The following is a 24,321-nucleotide window of genomic DNA, read 5'->3' as shown; positions in this document are numbered from 1 at the left end:
AAATATAATTTGTTATTCAGTTCATTGCCAACAGTTGATCAAAACGTTGCAATGAGATCTCTGTCACAGCAATTCAAATTTGAACACTGAGGCGAAGAGGTGCAGATTGCCACAATGAGTCCTAATATCCAGCTCAGTTTAAATGTGCTATAAGAAAGCAATTCCATTAATTGTTTCAAATTACAGTCATTATAAATGTTAAAAGCTTCAGTGTATGTTGCCTCATTTTTCTTCCAAAATGTACCAATTCACAACCCTATGCATTAAATTTCACCACATTGTGCCAATCCCTCTGTACATTTGAGGGTCATCATTGTTGCAATTGCTATAAAAACTAATCTCTTCTCAAAAGATTTGAATTCTCAGTGATTGACTAAAATGTTCAAATTGTTAAACTACACTACCCAGATTTGAATATCTCCTTAACTTCCTAACATGCTCAAAACCCCTTGAGCTGCATTTATATTACACCGCTGCAGAACTGCACCCTTTCCTGGAAACAGTCCAAAGCTTTTGTTGGCTTCCAACAGGCGTGCTTCTCCCTGTTTTGCTGAGTCCTAATGTTCAATATATAACCGTCAGTCTTCTGAGAATCCCTGAAACAACTTGCAACTGCAAGGTGCACTGTGGTGACACCTTACCCCAGCCACACCAAGTTAAATCATCTAGTTGTCTTATCTCTCCACACATCCTATTTCTTTGAATAGCAAACAAGTTATTACGACCTTGTTTCTGGTGGTTATCAAAATGTACCTCTTTTTTTTTTGTCTGTCTCTTTACTCCACACGCTCACGCACTTGCTTTCTCGGTCCAGAGTTTCTGAATCAGTAAATGTAGTGGTAAGGCCAGATGCCTTTTGCTTTGTCTCATTGTTAAAATCAACACTTTGCTTTCCATAGAGTTTGATCTGAACATCTGTCTCCATGGCAACTGGGTATCATGGACTTATTGCCACGCAGAGGTTGCCTGCACCATCTGCTATTTCGTTGAATTAAAGGAAATAGTTTAATTGTAATCATTTCTCAAAGCCTTGTAGCAATGACTATCCTCTTCCCACTTTACAATTTTGACAGCTTGTGTGAGTTCAGCCAGGGAAACAGACGGTCAGCAGGCAGACATTCCTCAGACTCTTGAGGATTGTCAGTCTCCTCAGCCATACTTGCAATGTTTCACAGAGGGATCTTAAGGTCGAATGGTGCCTTTCCTGTGATTCTGGTCTAACCCCACTCTAGGAGAAAATGAGGACTGCAGATGCTGGAGATCAGAGTCAAAAGTGTGGCACTGGAAAAGCACAGCAGGTGAGGCAGCATCCAGGGAGCAGGTGAATAGATGTTTCAGGCATAACCCCATCCCTGAAGAAGGGTTTATGCCTGAAATGTCAATTCTCCTGCTCCTCGGATGCTGCCTAATCTGTTATGCTTTTTCAGTGCCACACTTTTGACTCCTAACTTGACTCTGTTTGATGTAGAGACTTGATAAACTGGCACAAGTTTGGCTTCTCACAGGCATTCCGTCTTTTATTGAATCCCCAATTCCTCTTGTGGGAATGACTCACAACTTCAACAAAATTGCAGCATTGGCTTATCCAAATTAGACTCGTTATGGTTTCACTGTGATGTGATGGGATGCTTGTTTTCTTCATTATGATTAATAAAATTGCTTCAGGCTCAATTTTCTTCTGTAACCTTCACCAGGCCTACCAGCCATCAGTTCCGGCCACCTGCGGATCTCTATTTTAATCACATTAGCTGCAGCGATAGAAGTTGTGGTATTCCCTCCTCAATCCTATCTGCTTCTTGATCTCTTACCTTTTTTTGAAATGGCCTTTCATACATCAAAAATAAAACCCAAAGTGGATCCTGGAAATCAGAAACAAAACCAAAAATTGTTGGAAAAACTCAGCAGGTCTGCCAGCATCTATGGAGAGAAAGCAGAGTTAACATTTCAAGTCCAGTGACCCTTCAGAACTGATGGTAGCTGGGAAAAAGTTGGTATGTGTGCTGAAGATGGGGTGAGAGGAGGGGCAGTAGTAAATGATAGCTGGAGATGGAGCCCTGACAGAGCGAAACAGTTTGGGCATACAACAGAATAGGTAACGGTTATTCTGGGAGAATAAATAGCTGCTAATGGGGTCCGTTAGTGGCTGACAATGGCTTGCTTTTGTTATAGCAACCTGTGTGATTACAAGGCCTGGTGTGTGGGGTTGCGGTAAGGACAGGAGAAAATACTCGAGCCCTAAAATTGTTGAACTCCATATTGAGTCCAGAAGGCTGCACGGTCTCAAAGCAGAAAATGAGGTGCTGTCCCTCCAGCTTGTGCTGAGCTTCACTGGAGTGCTATAGCAAGTCTGAGATGGAGGTGTTGGCCAGGGAACTTGGTCTGGTGAAGTGGCAGGCAACTGCAAACTCAAGTAATTTCTTTGTACAGAATGCAGATGTTCTGCAAAGTGGTCACCCAGTCTACTCGTCACTTACCCAATGTAGGGGAGACCACATTGTCAGTAGCAAATGCAGCAGACTGGATTGAATGAAATTCAGGTAAAGTTCTGCATCACTTAGCTGGTGTGTTGGACCCTTGGATACTGAGGATGGAGGAAGTAAACGGGCAGGTGGTGTTACACTTTCTGCGATTACGAGGGAAGGTTTTGTGGGGCTGTGTTAGGAGTGAAGGAAGATTGGAGGGCAGTGGTTCCTGCGAAGCCCTGACAAGGGAGGGGAATATGTATCTGGTGATGGCGTCCCACTGGAGGTGGAAATTGTGGCTAATGATTCTCTGGATGTGATTCCTGATGGGATGGTGGATGAGGATGTGGGGGACCCAATCGCTGTGTAGGAGGGAAGGGGGGAAGTGCCGAAGTGAGAGATGGGTCAGACATGGCTGAAGGCCCTATCCACCATTGTGGTGGGAATCTTCAGTTAAGGAAGAAGGTTGGACATTTTGAAGACCCCCTTGTTGAAGTTAGCATCATCAAAACAGATGTGACGAAGACCGAGGAACTGGGAGAATGGAGTAGAATCGTGATGGGAAGTAGGGTGTGAGGATGTATAATGAAGGTAACTGTGGGAGTTGGTGGGATTGTAGTGGGTATTAGTGTCCAGTCTGTCTCTAGAAATGGAAACAGAAGTTGAGGAAGGGAAGAGAGGTGTCAGAGATGGATCAAGTGAAGGTGAGAGCAGTGTGGAAATTTAAAAACAAAATTGATAAACTTTTTTTTTCAGTTTCAGACAAGAGAGGTAAGGACTACTGACTGTTATTGACATACCAGAGAAAGAGTTGTGGATGGGGCCAGAATAGGACTGGAACAAATGTTCCATGTGTAACCTCAGTGGCGCCCCCACCCCCCACCGCTGCCAAAAGCAAGACAAGCATAACCAGGGACCATGCAAATATGCATGGCATACCATTGAACTGAAGAATGTGTGAAGATTTAAAGGAGAAATTGTTCAGAGCGAGAATGAGCTCGGCTAGGGAGAGTGGTGGTTCAGACCTTTTTTCCAGGAAGAGGCATTTTTAAATTGTGCTGGAATGTTTTTAAAAATTGCTTGCGGATTATTCAAACATTACTCTTTGAGCAACATGTCATTTCATGGAGGTTGTAGAACGGTTTGGAATATATGCCAACTGTGTCATGAGCAAGGTTTGAAGAGAGTTATTAAACATCACTTTGTTTTTAAAAGAGATCAGACCAATGTTCCAATTAATCGGAGAATTTTATTCTCTCCTTGTTTTATTAACAGTGAGTGCTGCTAAAATATGCTGTCTTTGAGTGTCTCAAAGGGTCTCCGTTGAAGTATCCAATGATAGGCAATTACCCTTGGAATTTTTTTCTGATAATTTGGTTCTGTGACAGCTTCAAACAAGCAGCTTGTTCATTGTGAGAATATAAAAACCAAGGACTGCAGATGCTGAACAAAAACAAAATGCGGAGAAATTCAGTAGGTCTGGCAGTAATTGTAGAAGGCAAAACAGTTAGTGTCTCAAGTCCAGGGCCCCTTTCTTGGAATTCTGGAGAAGGATCCATGGACTCAAAACATTAACTCTGTTTTTCTCTCTAGAAATGCTACCAGACCTGCTGAGTTTCTGCAGCATGTATTGTTTTTGTTTTAAATAATTGAGGAAAAACCTATTTCATTTAATCTTAATCTTTTATAATCAAAGTGGACAATTTTACTTTTAATTTTTGACTGTCATCTTCCAGTCAAATGTAGACTCACTTAGAATTAGGAATGGACTATGATTATATTTGGCCTCACTTTCATCATTCAAATTGCAAAAGTGTGTTGATGAGAGGATTAGTTATCTTGTTTTCTTATCTCTTAAATATGCCACTATTGGGGGGAAAAAAAATTGTGATAATTTGAAAGGAATTACTATGGTGTTCTGTTGCAATTCATCTGAGAACATTCTATTTGGATCATTGCATTTTATTGTAAGTATGACCTCTACAAATCTTGGCTGCATTTCTATGTTTGAATAGCACTATGGATGTTTTAAATAGTTTTTATAAATGTAAAGCAACACTTTTTATTATTTATCCCTGATTAGTCCTATCCTATGTGATGCTGTTCCCCTTGGTTCTAGAATTGTGTTGATATTTAAGATGCTGTTGGTTTGGGAGACTGCAGAGTGGGGCCAAGCTGGGGTTGTGATGGGGGGGTCAAATCAGTGTTTTAGATTAAACCACCAGTGTGTGACCATCAACCTGCTCAACCAGAGCAGAACTGAATAAAGGTGGTAGGTCACAACAGCTTTCCTCCTTGATGGCTTTTAGATCCAATCACGATGCGGCACGGTGGCTCAGTGTTTAGCACTGCTGCCTCACAGCACCAGGGTCCCAGGTTCGATCCCAACCTCTGGCGACTATCTGTGTAGAGTTTGCACATTCTCGCCTTGTCTGTGTGGGTTTCCTCCGGGTGCTCCGGTTTTCTCCCACAATCCCAAAGATGTGCAGGTTAGGTGAATTGGCCATGCGAAATTGCCCGTAGTGTAGAGTGCATTAGTTAGAGGGAAAAGGGGTTTGGGTAGGGTTACTCTTCAGAGGGTCGGTGTGGACTTGTTGGGCTGAGGGGCCTGTTTCCACACTGTAGGGAATCTAATCTAATCTAAGCGTTGACACCATGTGTAATGATGGAGGGCCAATGAATAAACAAAGGAACAGCTCAAAATTCTAGCATTTATACAGGCTCAATACTACTGAAAAGATGTAGCTGTCATCACAGGAACTGGTTTCTGAATGAAACTTGTTTGATTGCCTAACTGAAAGCTGCTCTTGTGTTCTTTAGGGTCCCCTTAAAGGTGGAACAGGCAAATAATGCCCGAGAAGCTTTGGCCAAGGCAGTTTATAGCCATCTGTTTGACCACGTGGTGAAGCGGGTCAATCAATGTTTCCCCTTTGAGACTTCCAGTTTCTTTATAGGGGTTCTAGACATTGCTGGGTTTGGTGAGTTTCCATCCTTTCATATTTTTCAATATTTAAACTGTTAATTTTATCAACTTGAATTTTATGTCATAACTGCATTATGGTAGACTGCTTGTGCTCTCTGTTAGCCCTTGAGTCTGTTCTGCGTGCTGCCCCTGCCATGAGCCGTCAGCACCTCACCCATTTCTATGGCAAGGGTGAGAGAGGAGATGTACCTCTCCCTATCTTGTCTGCCCGTCTAATCATACTGAGGCTGCCCCAGCACTCCCTTTCAACATTTTTCCAGCTGCACAGGCCTCACGTCCAGAACAGGACATGAATGTTGTGATCAGCGTGCTGATGTGCTCATCTTAGAGGGAGCATTGTTCCTCTCTCCTTTTCTTTTTTCTTCCTCTTTCTTTTCTTTCTCCTTTCTTTCTTTCTTTCCTCTCGTTCTTCCCCTCTTTCCCCCTCTTTCCCCCCCCCCCCCCCCCCACCTACCTCGTGGTCCCTCTTTTTTTCCCCCCCCTCCCCCCACCTACCTCGTGGTCCCTCATTCCCCCCCCCACCGTGGCCTCTCCTACCCACTAAAGGAATGCTGGTGGGGAAAGTGTAGAGGTTATTGTGGAAGGGAAGCAAGCTCACTAAGTGCTAGGGAATGTAGAGCATGGAGGAGAAAGTGAACCAGACTCTGTGAAGAACAAGGACTGCAGTTATGGGGCACAATAGTTTTGGGAAATTGATGAAACCCCTTTTATTGAGGTTGAATCTTTATTCACAATTTTCAGAAAGCTGCTTTTGCTTTTGTTTACTTAATTTTTAAAGAAGTCAAATTCCTCATTTGTAGATGAAAGTGATGGACTGCTTAAGTAGTTGGTTGAAGTAAAGTTTCTGCTCAGTTTGTCAAGTTTCATGTCCTTGACAAAGTCAATGTATTAGGTTGGAGTATCTGAGTGTCAATTTGTGTTGATTCATTCGTGGCAGTGCAGGCTTCTGTGTAAATGGGGCAGTATATCTCTGAAACCTATCCTCCTACATGAAAGCTCTTTGCAAGCCCACCCCCCCCCCCCCCCCCCACAGTTTATAGAATTACAGATAATTCAACGTTTAAGATTGTTGAGAAAAACATTAGCAATTATAAATCGCTCTGCAAGTTGTGCGGTGTTTGCTGACCTTTTCCAGTTTGTATTTTCAGAATATTTTGAGCATAATAGCTTTGAACAATTCTGCATTAACTACTGCAATGAGAAGCTTCAGCAGTTTTTCAATGAAAGGATCCTAAAAGAGGTACGGCATGCACTTATTTCTTGTGTCTTTGTCAACCTAGATTAAAATTGATGTAACAGAAAGATTGTATGTTACCCAGAGGACATTGTGGATTGCTGTATTTCATTCTATGCAAGTTCTGCCTCAGGTTACTGCAGTTCCCTTGAAACATGTTGATAAATCTCCTCTACAATCTTTAAGTTCTGTTGTATCTTTTCAGAAAAGTTGTGTCCAGAATTGTCCATGATAAACAAATTTATAAATCCACATAACCCATGTATACCTTTCTAATTTTATCATGTTAGCTTTCCTTCATTAACTCATTTCTTGCTCAATTAAAGTTTAGTCTGTCCTTGATTGTATATATCACCTTAGTAATCTACCTTGCCACCTTTAAGGGTTCTTGGATGTGAACACTTGGATCTCTCTGCTCATTTACACTTTGTCAGTTGTACCATGTATACACTTGTTGCAACATATCCTCCAGACATGTATGCTTTATACTTTTGCGTATTTTACTTCATTCTGTAAGACAGATGTAGGAGGAGGCCATTTAGCCTGCTGAGTCTACTCTGCCAGTCAAAGAGAATGTAGCTGATCTGATGGCCTTCAACTTCACTTTTCTGCCTTTTCCCATAACCTTAATTCCTTTGTGGTTTACAAATCTCCATCTTGAATATAATCAACTGACCCAACCTCAATAGCCTTTGCAGTAAAGAATTCCACAGATTCACTAATCTGAGAGAATTCTCTGAGGATTCCTCCTCATCTCTATCTTAAAAATGCAATTCCTAATTCTGAGATGATGTTCTGTAACCCTAGACTGTGTCACAAGGAGAAATGACCTTTCTGAATCTACCCTGTCAAGTTCCCTGAGAAGCTTGTATATTTCAATAAGGTCACCTCTCATTCTTCTAAACTCCAGGCCCAATTAAGTCCAATTTGAACTGAGTGGCTCTCTATGCCATTTAAAGGGCAGTTAAAGATGGGCAATAAATGCTGGACTTGGTGATGCCCACATCCCATGAAAGAGTAAATAAAATTCTTCCTACGTTAATTTTTGAATATTTTTTCTAGCACACAATAGTGTATTGTTGAATAGTCGTGAATGCAATAGTGAAATTATTTCACCATTTGGAGAAACAGTCATTCATATGGTTGCAAGGTGGCTCAGTGGTTAGCACTGCAGCCTCACAGCACCAATTCTAGCCTCGGGCGACTGTGTGGAGTTTGCACGTTCTCCCTGTGTCTGCGTGGTTTCTTCTGGGTGCTTTGGTTTCCTCCCACAGTCCAGAGATGTGCAGGTTAGGTGGATTGGCCATGCTAAATTGCCCATAGTGTTAGGTGCATTAGTCAGAGGGAAATGGGTCTGGGTGGGTTACTCTTCGGAGGGTCTGTGTGGACTTGTTGAGCCGAAGGGCCTGTTTCCACACTGTTTGGAATCTAATGTAATATCAAGAATGTTGTTTTTTTTCTCTGAATAACCTTTAGTAATAGCAACATAAAGAATAACATTTATACAAATTGATCAAAACTTGTTCTGAAAATTTCAAAAAATCACTTCAGATGGTAGATATAGTAACACTGACCTGATGGCTCTTTGCCTTTAGGAGCAAGAGCTATACCAGAAAGAAGGCCTTGGTGTGAATGAAGTGCATTATGTTGATAATCAAGACTGCATAGGTACGTAACAAAGGAACTTGCTGAAGAGCCTCGTTTGGCTGCAACTTTTCCTGGTCATTTTTGGATGTGAAATGTTGATGCTTTACATTCCGATTCATTACTAGTTATAAAGGTGCTGCTAGTCAACATTCAAGTTCTAAGATGGGTGATTGCAGACAAGTTAGGTGAATGTTACCTACCAGGATTTCCTTGGATCTAGAATGATCACAGTGGAGCAAAATGCAGCAAGTGTAGCATTGCTGTTAAAGGAAGGAACGAGAGAGAATACAGGGAACTACAAGCCAGTTATATTGACGTTGTCATTGGGAGTCACTGGAATCTATTATCAAGAAACAATAAAAGGCACGTAAAATATCATTACTGTTTGTCATTTGTTAGTATATGAATAGGAAGGGTTTGTTGTTGAGTATTTGGGCTGATAAGTAGTTCCTCTACTTCTGTTTGTAACCAGTGGATCGTAACCTGTTTTTTGCTGAGCATACAAGGCTCAAACTTCCAATGTCAAAAATTCAAAATGAAGTATCACTGCTTCCATTGCCACAAATATAAATATAAGCTAGCGTTTAATGTGCACGCAAACACATTTTTCCATTTTCCTTTTAAACAGATCTAATTGAAGCTAAGTTAGTGGGAATCCTGGATATTTTGGATGAAGAAAATCGCCTGCCTCAAGCAAGTGACCAGCATTTTACTGCTGCAATACACCAGAAGCATAAGAATCACTTCCGACTCACGGTGAGTTACTACAGTCAGACTAAAGTCATTTGCAAAGTAGGAAGTTTGCGATTTGTTTCTTAATCTGTTCAGAGGAACTGATCTCTGCTGAGGGTGCAAGAGTGTCTCTGGATTTACCTAAAGGCGACACTATCTAGGGCCCCTGCTTCTGATAGATCGGTCTAGTAACATTTGATGCAGAGAGCAAATTGGATGTTGGATGAGGAAAATAGAGGGTTTGGCTACAATTGCTTCCATGAAAAATATTAATCTTCTAACCATACCCTATGAAGGTTGTTGCTCCTCAGCAATTTAGGACAGGAGTGGGAGGAAATTGCATACAGAAAACTCAACATAATGCTTGTTGAATGTATTCAATAACAGGTAACCAACCAGGAGAAGTCAATTCTCCCTAAATATATTTAAGTATTGTGTATTAATCCTGGTTGCTCCAGCTGTAAGGAACTTCCATGAAATACGAAGTTGAGCTTATTTTCTGTTATAAACTGAATGAGGGGGTAGAAGAAGTTAGTGTTCTATATGGGAATTGCTCATGCCCAATGCACAGGCTGGTCCCAGGCTCCATCTAGATCTGATTGCATGTCATGAGTCCTTGTCATGGTCAAATAAAAATGATCATTTCAGATTGCAACAGATATTGCCAACTTTAATAGATTGCTAAAGTGGGAGTGATAGAATCTTGTGAAGTGTCTGGCTGCTGGGAGATATTCTCAAGTGAGTGATGGTGAACTTGAATGTCTTTAATGAGAATCTATATTTTAAATGTTGTAACTGCAATCCAGATTTTTACACTGAAGTGTGTTTCAGGAACTACTTTGGTATTTTTATGTTAGTATATGTTTGATATCTGGGCAGAGTAGTCAAAGGCAAATGATGGCTTTTGTCATTGACTGTGACAAAAATGATGTCGACAAAGTGGATTTCGCCTTTTCTCCAGGTTAATTTCATTCTGGATCCAACTGCAGAGGATCTCTGAAGTCCCAAAGATGAAAATGAGTGAATTTATATTGAAGAAATTTCATATGGCAAATCATGAAATAAAATTCATTAATTAATTTAATTTTTGAAGAAGTGCAGATACAAATTGTGAGGCAGGCACAAAGAGATTGGCAGGGTAGAAGGTGGAGTTTAATAATGTTAGGAAGTGTGAGGTTTTTGTTGTAAGAAAAGCAAAATATTAATTAAAAGGTATGGAAAGTGTCTGTGTTGATGCTAAGATGTTTTTTGGTAAAATTGCACAAAGGATGTAAAGTTCATATGTGGGTACAACAAACATTTAGGATGGCAAATAGCAAGTTGTTTTTTATTGCAAGTGAATTTGAGTGTAGAAATAAAAATGTTTTGCTGAACTTACAGTACTCCAGGTGTTAAAGTTTGTGTATGATTTGGAGATGCCAGTGTTGGACTGAGGTGTACAAAGATAAAAATCAGACAACACCAGGTTATAGTCCAACAGGTTTAATTGGAAGCACACTAGCTTTCGGAGCGACACTCCTTCAGGTGGTAGTGGAGGGCTCAATCCTAACACACAGAATTTATACCAAATATTTACAGTGTAATGTGACTGAAATTATACATTGAAAAATTGAACATTAAGCCTTTCATCTATTAGAATACAGTGATAGTTTCACTTCTTTCATGTGTAAATCACAAAACCTTTTTTAATTAAAAAATTGCTTTCTCAGGTTAGCTGTTAACAATGGTGCGAGCTAGACAATATGTTGAAGGTGTTGGCCCCCTGTGTTCTCTGTCTATGCCATGATGTTAAGATTGATTCTAATCTTAAAAAGTGAGATAACGGAGTTTTACATAAATTCATACCATTTTTGAGCTCAGTTATCCAGAGATTGCAACCGTGTTAGAGATTCCCAAGACAGATGAAACAAGTTCTCAGAGCTTATTCTGTCAAGTCCCCAGAAGTCAAGTGATTGAATAGTCAGAGAATACAAGGAGGCCATTCACCCCATCATGTTGGCACTAGCTATCAGAAGGAGTGATTCAACACATGCTTTTCTTTTTCCTATCACTCTGCAAATACTTTTTTTCTTTCAGATAATTCAATTCCTTTACCAAAAAAAAAATCAATGGACCATTCCATCATTGCACTTTCAAGCAGTGCTTTGCAGATCATGCACTGTCAATCATATGAAATCTTGGTTTTTCCAAACACCGGGTAATAGAAACCCAATTTACTCTGCTTCTCTTTATAGGATAAATCTTTCAGCTCAGAAGCATCTACATGCATTCACGTAGAACTGTGAGCTCAAAAACTGCATGAATTTATGTAAAACTCCATTATCTCACTTTTTAGATTAGAATCAATCTAAACATCATGGCATAGACAGAGAACACAGGGGGCTAACACCTTCGACATATTGTCTAGCTATCACCATTGTTAACAGCTAACCCGAGAATGCAACTTTTTAATTAAAAAAGGTTTTGTGATTTACACATGAAAGAAGTGAAACTATCACTGTATTATAACAGATGAAAGGCTTAACAGACATTCAATTTTTCAATGTATAATTTCAGTTACATCACACTAAATTTTTGCAATAAATTCTGTGTGTTAGGATTGAGCCCTTCACTACCACCTGATGAAGGAGCATCGCTCCAAAAGCTAGTGTGCTTCCAATTAAACCTGTTGGACTATAGCCTGGTGTTGTGAGATTTTTAACTGGCGTACTGTATGCAGTTTCGATCTCCAGATTACAGAAAGATGTAATTACATTGGTTGTAATATAACAGAGGATCACTAAATTGGCTTCATGGCCGAAAGATTTATCCAATAAAGAGAAGCTGAGTTAATTGGGCTTCTATTACCTGGTGTTTGGAAAAACCAAGATTTGATCTGATTGACAGTGCATGATCTGCAAAGCACTGCTTGAAAGTGTAATGAAGGCATGGTCCATTGATTTTTTTTTGGTAAAGGAATTGGATTATCTGAAAAAGAAAAGCATATGGGCAGCATGGTGGCACAGTGGTTAGCACTGCTGCCTCACAGCGCCAGAGACCTGGGTTCAATTTCCGCCTCAGGCAACTCAGTGTGGAGTTTGCACATTCTCCCTGTGTCTGCATGGGTTTCCTCCGGGTGCTCTGGTTTCCTCCCACAATCCAAAAATGTGCAGGTCAGGTGGATTAGCCACGCTAAAATTTCCCAGAGTGTTAGGGGAATGGGTCTGGGTGGGTTGCGCTTCGGTTTGTCGGTGTGGACTTGTTGGGCCGAAGGGCCTGTTTCCACACTGTAATTAATCTAATCTAACCTAAAAGCATATGTTGAATCACTCCTTCTGATTAGCTACCACCCCCATGATGGGGTGAATGGTCTCCTTGTATTCTCTGACTATTCAATCACTTGACTTCTGGGAACTTGACAGAATAGGCTCTGAGAACTTGTTTCATCTGTCTTGGGAATCTCTAACACTGTTGCAATCTCTGGATAAGATCTTGTCATTTAGGAGTGGCATAAGGAGAACTTTCATCAGTGAGATCTGTGAATTGTTAGGATTCTCTCCCCTGAATGTTCTGGGTGCACTACCATTAAATATATTGAAGGTTGGAATAGCTAGGTTTTTACTTAGGGAATCGAAGCAGAAGTGAATTTGGCTTGACAGGCCCTGTGGTGTCTCTTTGTATTTCTTGTCATCTTATGTAATTGAACTAAGGTAGAGGATGAAATATCATGAATTTTTAAAGTTATTTTTATAATACCAAAATATGTACTTATAATGCAAACAGTTGATATTTCACAAGTGTAAAATTATTTTTTCAGGGCCAAGTAAGTTTATTAGTAATTATGATTTGTACACTGTTTAAAAAAACACTAATTCAAAAGAGCAATGTTTCAGGTGGGTGTGGTTAACAATGAACTAGAATGTAAAAACTTGAAGTTCCTCACAATTTAAGTGATCAAATTTCTAACTGTCTGAGTCCAATGCTTTGGGTAGTATATACCCACTGACAGGAGGGAATTGAACCCAGGTCTCTGGCACTGTGAGGTAGCAGTGCTAACCACTGTGCCACCACGCTGCACATATGCTTTTCTTTTTCAGATAATCCAATTCCTTTACCACTGACTGCTTTCAATTGGATATGTATGGATCACAGAAATTGTTGTCAGGTTTACATTTGCAATGACCACTATCACACTCATAGAATGCGACTAGTGAACTATCATAATTACTTAGGGAAGACGATTGCTTAGTAGGATGATCACTAGATTATTAATCTTGAGACCCAGGTAATGTTCTGGAGACTTCAGTTTGAATCCTGTCATGACAGATGTTGGAGTTGGAATTTGAATTCAGTATTTTGAAAATAAAAGTCTGGGATTAAGAGTCTAATGACAACTGTGAAACCATTGTTAATTCAAAGTTTGAGAGAAGATTTGTAGCTCGGGTGCTCGTTGTTGTGGTTGTGTTCGCCGAGCTGGGAATTTGTGTTGCAGACGTTTCGTTCCCTGTCTCGGTGGCATCCTCAGTGCTTGGGAGCCTCCTATGAAGTGCTTCTGTGATCTTTCCTCCTGCATTTGTCGTGGTTTGAATCTGCCGCTTCCAGTTGTCAGTTCCAGCTGTCCGTTGCAGTGGTCGATATATTGGGTCCAGGTCGATGTGCTTATTGATTGAATGAATCTGTGGATGAGTGCCATGCCTCTAGAAACATGAACTCGACTGGGACAACACTACTATTATAGGACAAGCCAAACAGAGAACAGCCAGGGAATTCCTAGAGGCATGGCACTCATCCACAGATTCTATCAATAAACACATCGACCTGGACCCAATATACCGATCACTGCAACGGACAGCTGGAATTGACAACCAGAAGCGGCAGATTCAAAACACTACAAATGCCCGAGGAAAGATCACAAAGCACTTCACGGGAGGCTCCCAAGCACTGAGGATGTCACCTAGACAGGGGACGAAACATCTGCAACACAAATTCCCAGCTCGGCGAACAGAACCACAACTATTGTTAATTGTCAGGAAAAATAAAATGAGAATTAAAAGTTCAAAAACTAAAACAAAATTTTAAAAAAGTTTTAAGAAAATAACCCATCTGGCTCACTGATATCCTTTTAGGGAAGAAACTGCCAACCTTACCTGGTCTAGCTTACTTGTGACTTCAGATCCACAACAGAATAGTTGACTTTTAATTGCCTCTAGGCAATTAGGGATATGCAAAGAATACTGGCTCAGCTAACGATGCCCACATCCTTTGAGTTAATTTTAAAAAAAAATTGTTCTTGAAGGAGGATGACAAATAAGATTTGTGAAAAATTAGTCATGAATGGGTTCTAAACCTGACTCTTAAAACCCACTCTTGAAACGAAGCAGTATTGATGTAATACCTATACCTTGTTTACGTTGTTTAGATTCCTAGAAAGTCAAAATTGACAGTTCACAGGAATATCCGTGATGATGAAGGGTTTATCGTCAGGCACTTCGCTGGAGCAGTCTGTTATGAAACAGTAAGTTTTACATTCCATGAATTTTATGTACTCTATCAAAGCCAAACAAGTAAAAGAATAACATTAATGTGTTCTTCATTATGTCTGAGATCCAAAGTGGTTTACAGCTGATCATATTCTTTTGAACTGCAGTCACTTGTCACTTGTAAAGAAGGGAACTTGACAATCAAATTGAACACAACAAAATCCAAAAAATATCAACTCTATAAAGACCAGAAAGCAGTTTAGTCAAAAATATTTACCGGGCGACCAGGGGGAATTCACATTCTTAAAATAGTCATAGGATCCTTATGAACCACCTAAGGCACTTAGCATCTCCTCTCAAAAGACCTTGGCCTTCTAGTTCTTGGCAAGTGACTACTCAGAGTATTTTCACAGATTGTTCTTGCTATTTGTAATGTTTTTATGGTACAGTATGATCTTTTTCTCAGTTAATAGGTATTTCAATATATTTATGAAACATTTGGAAGTGTGGAATGTCTTTGGATATTTAGATAAATTTTCCCATTTATTTTTCGCTGTTGTGCTTGTAAGTGGCCTTACTTTTTGAAGCAAATGGATAATGGCAGCTGGATTAAACTATTTAACCAATGATCCACTTCCACCATTCAATATAACCATTAATTCCACTTAGCTATCTTTGTCCCTTATTCCTTATTCCTTAATACCTCTGCTTATAAAAAGGCTATCAGTATCAAAATTACAATTAACATTTGACCTATCTTCTGGGCTACATTCCCAGTTGTAGATTCTCCAACCAGTGTGAATATTTCTCTTTTGCTTCCTTAAAATTCTCATTAATATCTTGGAATGTTGAATGAGTTATCTCTAAACCTTCCAAGTTTCAGAGAATACTACCCAAGTTGGCATTTAAAAAGATTTGCAGATGCTGGAAGAACTGACACAGTAAGGCAGCATTTGTAGGGAGAAACAGAGTTAAATCTGATGAATTGTTATTGACCTGAAACTTGAACTCTTATTTTCCATTGCTGTCTGAATTGTAGCATTTTCAGTTTGTTATATTCTAATCTGTGCAATCTCTCTCTGCAATTTCACTTAATAAGCCTTTGCAGCTCTTCCTCCAAAGTCAATATATCTTTCCTAAATTGTGATGCTGACTGCAGAACATATTATTTCCAGGCGTGATTTAACCAGGGCTTTTTGTAAGTGTGGCTTAAATTCTACCTCTTTGTAGTCTGGTGCTCTTGATATAAAGCACAGTACATAGAACCAATTTGTTTATTTTTTTTTGTTCACATCTGTGACATTTATATTATTAAACTGCAGGGATTCCTAAGTCAATTTGGACCTTTGCATTTTTTAGCTTTTGACATTTAGAAAGTAGTCTGATGTCCTTTTCAGGACCAAACTGGAGGTCCTTAAATTCACATGCATCATTAAAATCCATTTGTTATAGATTTGTTAATTCACTTAATCTAACAATATCTCTGATCTGATGTTTCCATCTACACTGTTCACAATGCAATTTATCTCTGTCATCAGCAATCTCGAATGTTGGCCATCTATCCTATCATTTAAGTCATTAATAAGGACAGTCAGTAGTTGAGACGTAACCGAGATCCTTGCATGAACACCCATTAGTTTCATTGTGTCTGTCTGATATGCGTACTTTCTTCTCCAGCTGCTCAAACAGTTTCTTAACTAGGTCCAGAATTTGCCTTCAGTGTAATAAGCTTCAGCTTTAGGTGATGGCTCCGTGATCGTGAGACTATTATTCCAGAGACCCAGGTTGTGTTCTGGGTACTCAGGTTCAAACTTGGGTAGGAATTTGCATTCAGTTATAAGAAAAATTTAGGATTAAAAGTTTAGTGATGACCATGACCATTGTCAATTGTCAGAAAAACCCATCGCGTCCACTAATATCCTTTTAGGGAAGGAAACCTGTTAACCATACCTGGTTGACATGTAACTCCTTACGCCACAACTATGTGGTTGTCTCTCAAGTAGCAATTAGGGATGGGCAGTAAATAGTAGCCTGGCCAGCAATGTCCATATCCCATGAATGAGTATCTCCCAATGCCCTATTGGGAGTCCATATCAAGAACGTGCATAGACATTACCTCGTCCACTATTTTAGTCATGCTTTAAAGAAAATACAATCCATTCCATAATTACCTTTAAGTCTATGCTGAATTCCTCTGATCAGCTGAAATTTAAGATAGGCAGAAGTGAGGACTGCAGATGATGGAAACCAGAGTCTAGATTAGTGTGGTGCTGGAAAAGCACATCAGGTCAGGCAGCATCCGAGCAGGAAAATCGACGTTTTGGGCAAAAGCCCTTTTTCAGGAATGGAAACAGCGAGCCTCCAGGGTGGAGAGATAAATGGGGGTGCAGGGAGTATGGGTGCTGGGGCTGGGGAGAAGGTAGCAAAGAGTACAATAGGTGAATGTATCACTTCCATCCCCACCCCCATTCACCTACTGTACTCTTTGCTACCTTATCCCCAGCCTGGAGGCTCCCTGCCTCCACTCCAGATGAAGGGCTTTTGCCCGAAATGTTGATTTTTTTTTTCCCTGCTCCTCAGACACTGAAATTTAAGATACTCAGTCACACTACTTTAGTTATGGATTGAAGCAATTCCTGACATCTGATACTAAGTTAATTGTTTTACAATTCCTTGGTTGCACTTTACAAAATACTTCATAAAAGTGGAGTGATGTGTAATTTTCTAATATAAAGGATAGTTTGAGTCCAGAGAAAATTTTGAACGTTTATAGTTGAAGCACCTGACATGTTCACACCCACTTTTTTTAAACCCTGGAGTGGAAGCCATCTGGTTCTGGGGATGTGGCATTCTTGCAGTTATCATCTTCATAACTGTTGTTTTGCATGTGCCAATTTTGGTGAGACTCCAATTCTGATGCAAAATTATTAATGATGACAAATTCTCCTGTTAAAACTGACGCAAAATAATTATTTAATATGTCTGTGGCTTTTTTAAACAAAAGAATTACGGAAACACATTTGTTCCAGGTCACATTTTCCTGATATAATTATTTTAAGAGATTTGATCTTGATGTGATGTCCTTTGCCTTTTCCTTGTATTTCTTTTTTATAACACTCTGCTTTTTACCTTATGTTGTTATCTGTGTGTCTCCCAGTCACCGTGACCTGTCTGTTTGGCATTTGTGTGTGTGCTTTAGTTGTCCTTTATCTATTTAGTTGTAACTGGTTATTTTAATGGATGATAGCTATTCACCCATTATCTGAGGATAGTCTCTGCTTCACATTGTCAGAACTGGGACTCATGCCCTCAGGGGTGCTAGAGTGGTTGAAGCTGTTTTGAAGGAAATTGGCAGGGGAATAGGAACCTATGCAAGGAGTAGGAGGAAGAGGAATTGTGGACAAAAAGAAAAGAAAAAAGGGGAATAAGAGAATTGATAGATAAAAGGATCAAAGTCCAGAATCAAACAAAGCCACAGTGGGAATACAGTGAGAATAGAAACATTAAAAAGGCTTTGTATCTGAACTCATGGAACATTTGAAATAAAGTGGATGAATAAATTGCTATTTGTAAAGAGTTGTAAAAAAGTGTTATATACTGGATTATGGAGACATGGATGTAGGATGACCAGGGAAGGGAACCGAATATCTTGCCATTTTTAGTATTTAGGAAGGACATACGAAAGGAAAAGGTGGTGAAGTTGTATTGCTGGTTAAAGAGGATACCAACATAATATTGAGGAAAGATATCAGCTCAGACAATATAGAATCTGTGTGTGTATGTGGAATTGAGAAATATTAAGGAGCAAAAATCATTGGTGGGGATGGTCTATAGACCATCAAATTGTAATTGTGATGTTGGGAATAGCATTAAACAGGAAATCAGAGGTGCATGCAATCAAGGAATATCTGTAATTATGGCAGTCTTTAATCTTCTTATAGATTGTGAATCAAATTAGTCACAATAACATCGAAGAAGAATTCCTAGAACATGTACAGGATGGTTTTCTGAACCAGAACGTTGGGAAACCTCTAGAGATTAGGCCATCTTAGACTGCATATTCTGGAATGAGAAAAGACTAGTTATGAGAGACTCCTTGGGTGTAAGTGAGCATCATCTTGTAGAATTCTTCATCGAGATTGAGACTCTCCTGAGCTGAGACACTTGAATCTTAAGGGAAACTATGATTATGTGAAGCATGAGTTGGCTTTAGTGGATTGGGAAATGTTATGGAAAGGAATGGCCGTGTACAGGCAATGGCAGATATTCAAAGAGTGAATGGGTGAACTACAAAAATTGCTAATTGCTTTCTGCTGTAAGAGTGTGAAAAGAACAGTGCCCAAACTATGGCTTACAAGAGAAGATAGAGTATGAAATGTTAAAAAAAAAGACCTGAGGATTAGGAGCAGCTTTGAAATCAGCAACAGAGGATGATGGGGTTGATTTAAGAAGGGAAAAATAGAATGAGAGCAAGCTTGCAGGGAACATAAGAACTATAAAATTTTCTATAGGTGTATAAAGAGAAAAAGATTAGTGAAAACTGATGGAGGTCCCTTACAGTCAGAGCTTGAGGAATTTATAATGGAGAATAAAGAAATAGCTGATGAACTATATTTATACTTTGCTTCTGCCTTCAGAAAAGAAGACATGATAATTTACCACAAATTATGGGGAACACAGGGTTAGTGAGAGGGAGGAATTGAAGTAAATGTGCAGTAGATAAATAGTGTTGTAGAAATTGATGGGATTGAAGGCTGATAAATCTCCAGGGTCTCATAATCTGCAGAGTACTTAAGGAAGTGGTGCTAGAAATAATGGATGCAGAATGGTATGGTGACTTAGTGCTTAACACTGCTGCCTCACAGCACCAGGGACAATGGTTTGATTCCAGCCTCTGGTGACTGTCTGTGTGGAGCTTGCACATTCTCTCGTGTATTTGCGTGGGTTCCCTCCAGGTGCTCTGGTTTCCTCCTCCTGTCTAAAGATGTGCAGGTTAGGTGGATTGGCCTTGGGCTAATTAAAGCAATACCATTTCTGATGCTGCATCCACCTAATGTGGTTGAATACATTCTCTCCATAGTCATTCATTGAATGACTGAATGCAGAGTCACAGGGATAGATCTGGGTGGAAAGTTCTTTGGAGGGTTGACATAGACTCAGTGGTCTAAATGGCCTGCTCCCACACTAGGGAATCTATGATGGTAGTCATCTTCCAAGATTCTTCAGATTCTAGAATAGTAGCTACAGATTGGCAGGTAACTAATGTAACCTTACTATTTAAAAAGGGCAATAGAGAGAAAATGGAGTTATAGACTAGTGAGTCTGATATTGGTAGTGGGGAAGATTGTAGGGTCCACTATCAAAGATTTTATGGCAGATCACTTTTTAAAAAAAAAAGTGGTAGAATCAGACACTGGCAGCATGGATTTACAAAAGGGAAATCATACTTGACTATTCTAATGGAATTCTAACTCAGGGTTGATCAAGGAGCCAGTGAATGTGATTTATATGGTCTCTTAGAAGGCTTTCAAGTAAATCCTACGTACGAGATGTGTAATGTGTAAAATTAAAGCATGTGGGATTGGGAATGGTGTATTGAGATGGATGGAAAATTGATTAGCAGACAGGATCAACGAATGGGAATAAACAGGTCTTTTTCTGAATGGCAGGTAGGTGCCACAGGGATTGGTACTGGAACCCCTGTTAATTACAATATATGATATTGATTTTAGATGAGGGAAATAGATGTAATATCTCAAAATTTGCAAATGAGACAAAGCTGGGTGGAAGGGTGAGCTGTGAGAAGGATGTGGAGATGTTGCAGTGTGATTTGGATAGGCGAGTCAGTGGGCAAATGCGTGGCAGATGTGGTATATGAGAGGTTATCCAGCAAAAATATGAAATATTATTCTTTGGCTGCAAATTGTTCAACAATACCTAGATGGCCTTGTGCACCAGTCGCTGAAAATAAGTATGCAGGTCCGACAGTCAGTAAAGAAGGCAAATTGTGAGTTGGCCTTCATAGAGAGAACTTGAGCACAGGAACAAGGATGTCTTGCTACAATAATGCAGAGCATTGGCGAAGCCACACTTGGAATATTGTGTACAGTTTTGGTGTCCTTATCAGAGGAAGGATACTTTTGCTACAGAGGGAGTGCAGTGGACGTTTGTCAAATTGATTCCTGGGAACTGGCTCATGAGGAGAGAAAGAGTCAGTTAGGATTGAATTTTCTGCAGTTGAGAAGAATGACCGGGACCTCAGAATTTTATAGGCTATCAGGAATAGACCGGGTAAATGCAGGAAGGATATTCCCAGTAGTGGGGGAATCCAGAACCAGGGCTCATAATTTAAAGGGGATAAGAATAAGCCTTTTAGGATTGAGATGAGGAGAAATGTCTTCACCTAGAGACTGGTGAACTTGTGGAATTAATTACCACAAAAAAAAATGATTGAGGCCAAAACATTATGCTTTCAAGCTGGTAAATGTAGCTCTTGTTGCTTGAAGAATCAAGGGATACTGGGAGAGGGTGGGATTGGGTTATTGAGCTCGATGATCAGCCATGATCATATTGAATGGCAGAGCTGGCTTAAAGGATCAAATGATTTACTCCTGCTCCTATCTTCTTTGTTTCTGTCCTATTGAAGCCACCTTTCCTTAAATCTGGGAGCTTTTCTATTTTCAGATTATTGTGTTCAAACAGAACTTGGATCATTTTATGGTCATTGTTAGGTGGCTGTTCTTGTACCATTTAGGCTGTTAAATAAATCTGACTCATTGTTCATTAAATCTGATATAGTCTGCCCCCTTAGTTCTGGAGTATAGTGTTACAGAAAACTATTTTGAACACAGAGGAAATTCACAACATTTCCGATGTGGTAGTCTGTGTTTATCCCTAACTGTTGAAAACTGAAATCGTCCATATAAACTCTCTGCTTTTGCTATCTACTTTTCTAAATATTGTGTTTTTGATTTCTGTCAGTTTATTGCTGCCTCCTGGGCCCCACAACTCCATATTTTGGATCATCTTATATTTCTTAATTCTACTATAAAATCTCCAATATTTGCTTAGTTTAAATTATGTCTTTGAAATAATTGCATCCTTCATTTAGGAAGTACTCAGTGCAACTTTCTCCTTGACAGGCAAAGTTTGTGGAAAAAAACAATGATGCCTTACACATGTCCTTGGAATCACTGGTGTCTGAATCAAAAGATCCATTTGTTCGGAAACTTTTTGAAGGAACCAATAACAATAAGGAGACAAAACAGAAGGCAGGAAAGCTGAGCTTCATTAGCGTTGGAAATAAATTCAAGGTAGATTCACTCTTACGTTATGTAAATCTATAAATAAGAAATGTACAATATTTTCTTACAGAATTTAGCAAGCATTAAAATATTGACCGACAGCCTATTGAATTATTATACGTTTTGTAATGCATCCTGATTTGAGCATCTAGATTGTAGTATCATCAATACTCTTCATTTGCCTTCGGGCTGTAATGTGCTCCAGTAACTTGGCCTTCTCTGAGTCTATTTTAATATTTTGCCCTTTGCTATGACATGGTATTTGGCTAAGAGAGAGCTTCCCCACACAACTCAAGGGATCGTTTGTTTATACGTAATGGGAAGACTTTGTCACTATTATACATTATAATAACGAGAATAAGTTTAACGATAACTGAATCTATTTTAAAATCATTCTAACTCATTCTTGACATTATTCTCCTTTAACACTTGCAGTATATTATCTAGTTATTTTTGTATTTGTACCAAATAAACTAATTGATTTATTTTTATATTTGCCTTCAGGACCAGAGTTTGATGAATCAGGTGCTCTACATCCTTAATGAGCATGTTTCAAAAAATACATTTCAACTTTATTATTCTTTCTTCATTCATAGGATGTGAGCATCTGTGGGCCAGCTGTTATTACCTGTCCCTAACAATCTCTAACTTAGCTTGCTAGATCCATTCAAAGAATAGCTAAAATGGTCCGCTTTGCTGTGGGTTTGAAATGACATCTCTGCAATGTGGCAGATTTCCTTCCCTGAAGAATATTAGTCAACCATATGGATCTTTATGACAACCTAGCAGTTAATCATTCATTGAACGTTTTATTCTTGATCGATTTTAGTAACTGAATTTAAATTTCTCAGCTTCTAAGGAAGGCACAAGATTACTGATCCAGAAATGTAGCCACTATCTTTAGTGGCAGTGTCCCAGGTTCAAGCCTCACCTGTTCCAGGGGTGTATAATAACATTTCTGAACAGGTTAATTAGAGAATATTCTGAATAATCACAGAGGTCTTTTCTTTCCATTGTGAATGTTGGTATGGATGTCACTGGCCAAGACAGAATTTATTGCCCATTCTGATTTGCCCAAAGGTTTTTTGGGTTCTGAGAGTCCAGAGTCACAGATAGGCCAGACAAGGTAAGATTAGCAGTTTCCTTCACTAAATGGGTTTTTCCAACATTATTGAACTCTTAAATCCAGATTTTTATTGAATTCAACATGCAGATTGCTCTGGAAGTCATTGTTGCAACACGGGTAATGTTGCTTTTCTGTTAGGGCAGAAATGCTAATACATTTCTGTGCAATGCATGCATATTGTTTTTAAGTGGATTTTTGTATAAAGAAAGATTTGATTTTACTGTATAAATCCATTTTCACAATTTCAATATGTCCCAAAGTCTTTTAAAACATTGTAAGTGTTTTAAAACTTTGTAAGTGTAATTGCTGTTGTGATGTGGATGCCCATGGCAAGCTTCCATCAGCAACAATGAAAGAAATTACCAGATCATCTATTTCTTGTGGTAATGGAGGATTAATTGTCAGCCAGGCTATAAGAATTTCCTTACTCTCTCCTAAAAATAGATACAGCCACCTAAGAGGACAGCTGGTGCTTCAGTTTAATATCTAACTAAAAGTCAGCACTTCCAGCTGTGTGGCATTCCTCCTTTCAGCACTGCACTGAAGTTCCAGCTGAAATAATAAGCTCCAGTTTCTGGAGTCAGATGTGAGCCCCAAGTGAGATTGTTATCAACTGAACCAAAGTGGGTATTTGTTATAAGGAAATGTGGAAAGTTAGAAATTAGCATCTATTTCGGCTCATTCTAATTTAGGCAGAAGCTCAGCGTTTAGCAGGTCAATTTGATAATTTCTGATTGTAAACAATTTCTATTCGTACTTCTCAAGTTGGAGCCAAGCGTTTGTCAGTCATCTCTTGGCATTTGTGTTACTGAATCTGACTGAAGGGACAAGTCAGTCAATATAAACATTGAGTGCTGGCTAGCATGCAATATTCAGGAATTTGAGCAATGGAAATTACTATTTGGTGAAAGTTAAGACAAATTTTGCACATGACAGAGTAAAATGCAAAGTCACCATAATGCTATCGGACCACTTGGCTGCTCTCTTTTTAGAGCGAGAGGGGCAACTCGTGTTGATTTAACTTGAGGGTCACCACGTTTCAGGCGAGGGGAGGGGAGTCCTTTTGTGATCACCTCGGCCAATATGGGAATTGAGCCCATGCTGTTAGCATCAGTTTCTGCATTGCAAACAAACCATCTAATCAACTGACTTATCCAACACCAAAATGTTGTTGAGTAATTGAGTAATTTATTGATTTTTATGAACCTGCAGTTCCAATGCAGCAGCTTTTCACTGTTGTTAGGTACACATGTCTACAATAACTCAAACCAGATCAAATCAAATATTAGTCACGTGGCCTGAGAATCTGTTACAGTGGAGAGGGCAGAGGTAGGGAGATGAAACTGTTGAATCCACAGGTTTTTTTTTGCCAAA

At 39.4% G+C, this 24,321-nt stretch overlaps 1 protein-coding gene across 7 annotated transcripts in view; it reads left to right on the top strand.

Annotated features, from left to right (window-relative positions):
- The window catches only part of myo6a (myosin VIa), a 256,768-nt gene that overhangs the window by 173,017 nt on the left and 59,430 nt on the right, over positions 1-24,321 (top strand). For all 7 annotated transcript variants that reach the window (XM_072581151.1, XM_072581145.1, XM_072581147.1 and 4 more), the window contains 6 exons: positions 5,283-5,440; positions 6,594-6,685; positions 8,275-8,347; positions 8,955-9,082; positions 14,457-14,552; positions 21,660-21,830. In XM_072581151.1, the coding sequence (XP_072437252.1) occupies positions 5,283-5,440; positions 6,594-6,685; positions 8,275-8,347; positions 8,955-9,082; positions 14,457-14,552; positions 21,660-21,830 (718 nt within the window). The remainder of the gene's footprint in view (positions 1-5,282; positions 5,441-6,593; positions 6,686-8,274; positions 8,348-8,954; positions 9,083-14,456; positions 14,553-21,659; positions 21,831-24,321) is intronic.

The sequence above is a fragment of the Chiloscyllium punctatum genome, chromosome 11 (assembly GCF_047496795.1).
Source record: "Chiloscyllium punctatum isolate Juve2018m chromosome 11, sChiPun1.3, whole genome shotgun sequence".
In the NCBI taxonomy this organism is placed as follows: Eukaryota; Metazoa; Chordata; class Chondrichthyes; order Orectolobiformes; family Hemiscylliidae; genus Chiloscyllium; species Chiloscyllium punctatum.
The sequence above is the reverse complement of the archived record's forward strand: the minus strand, read 5'-3'. Positions and strand labels throughout refer to the sequence as shown.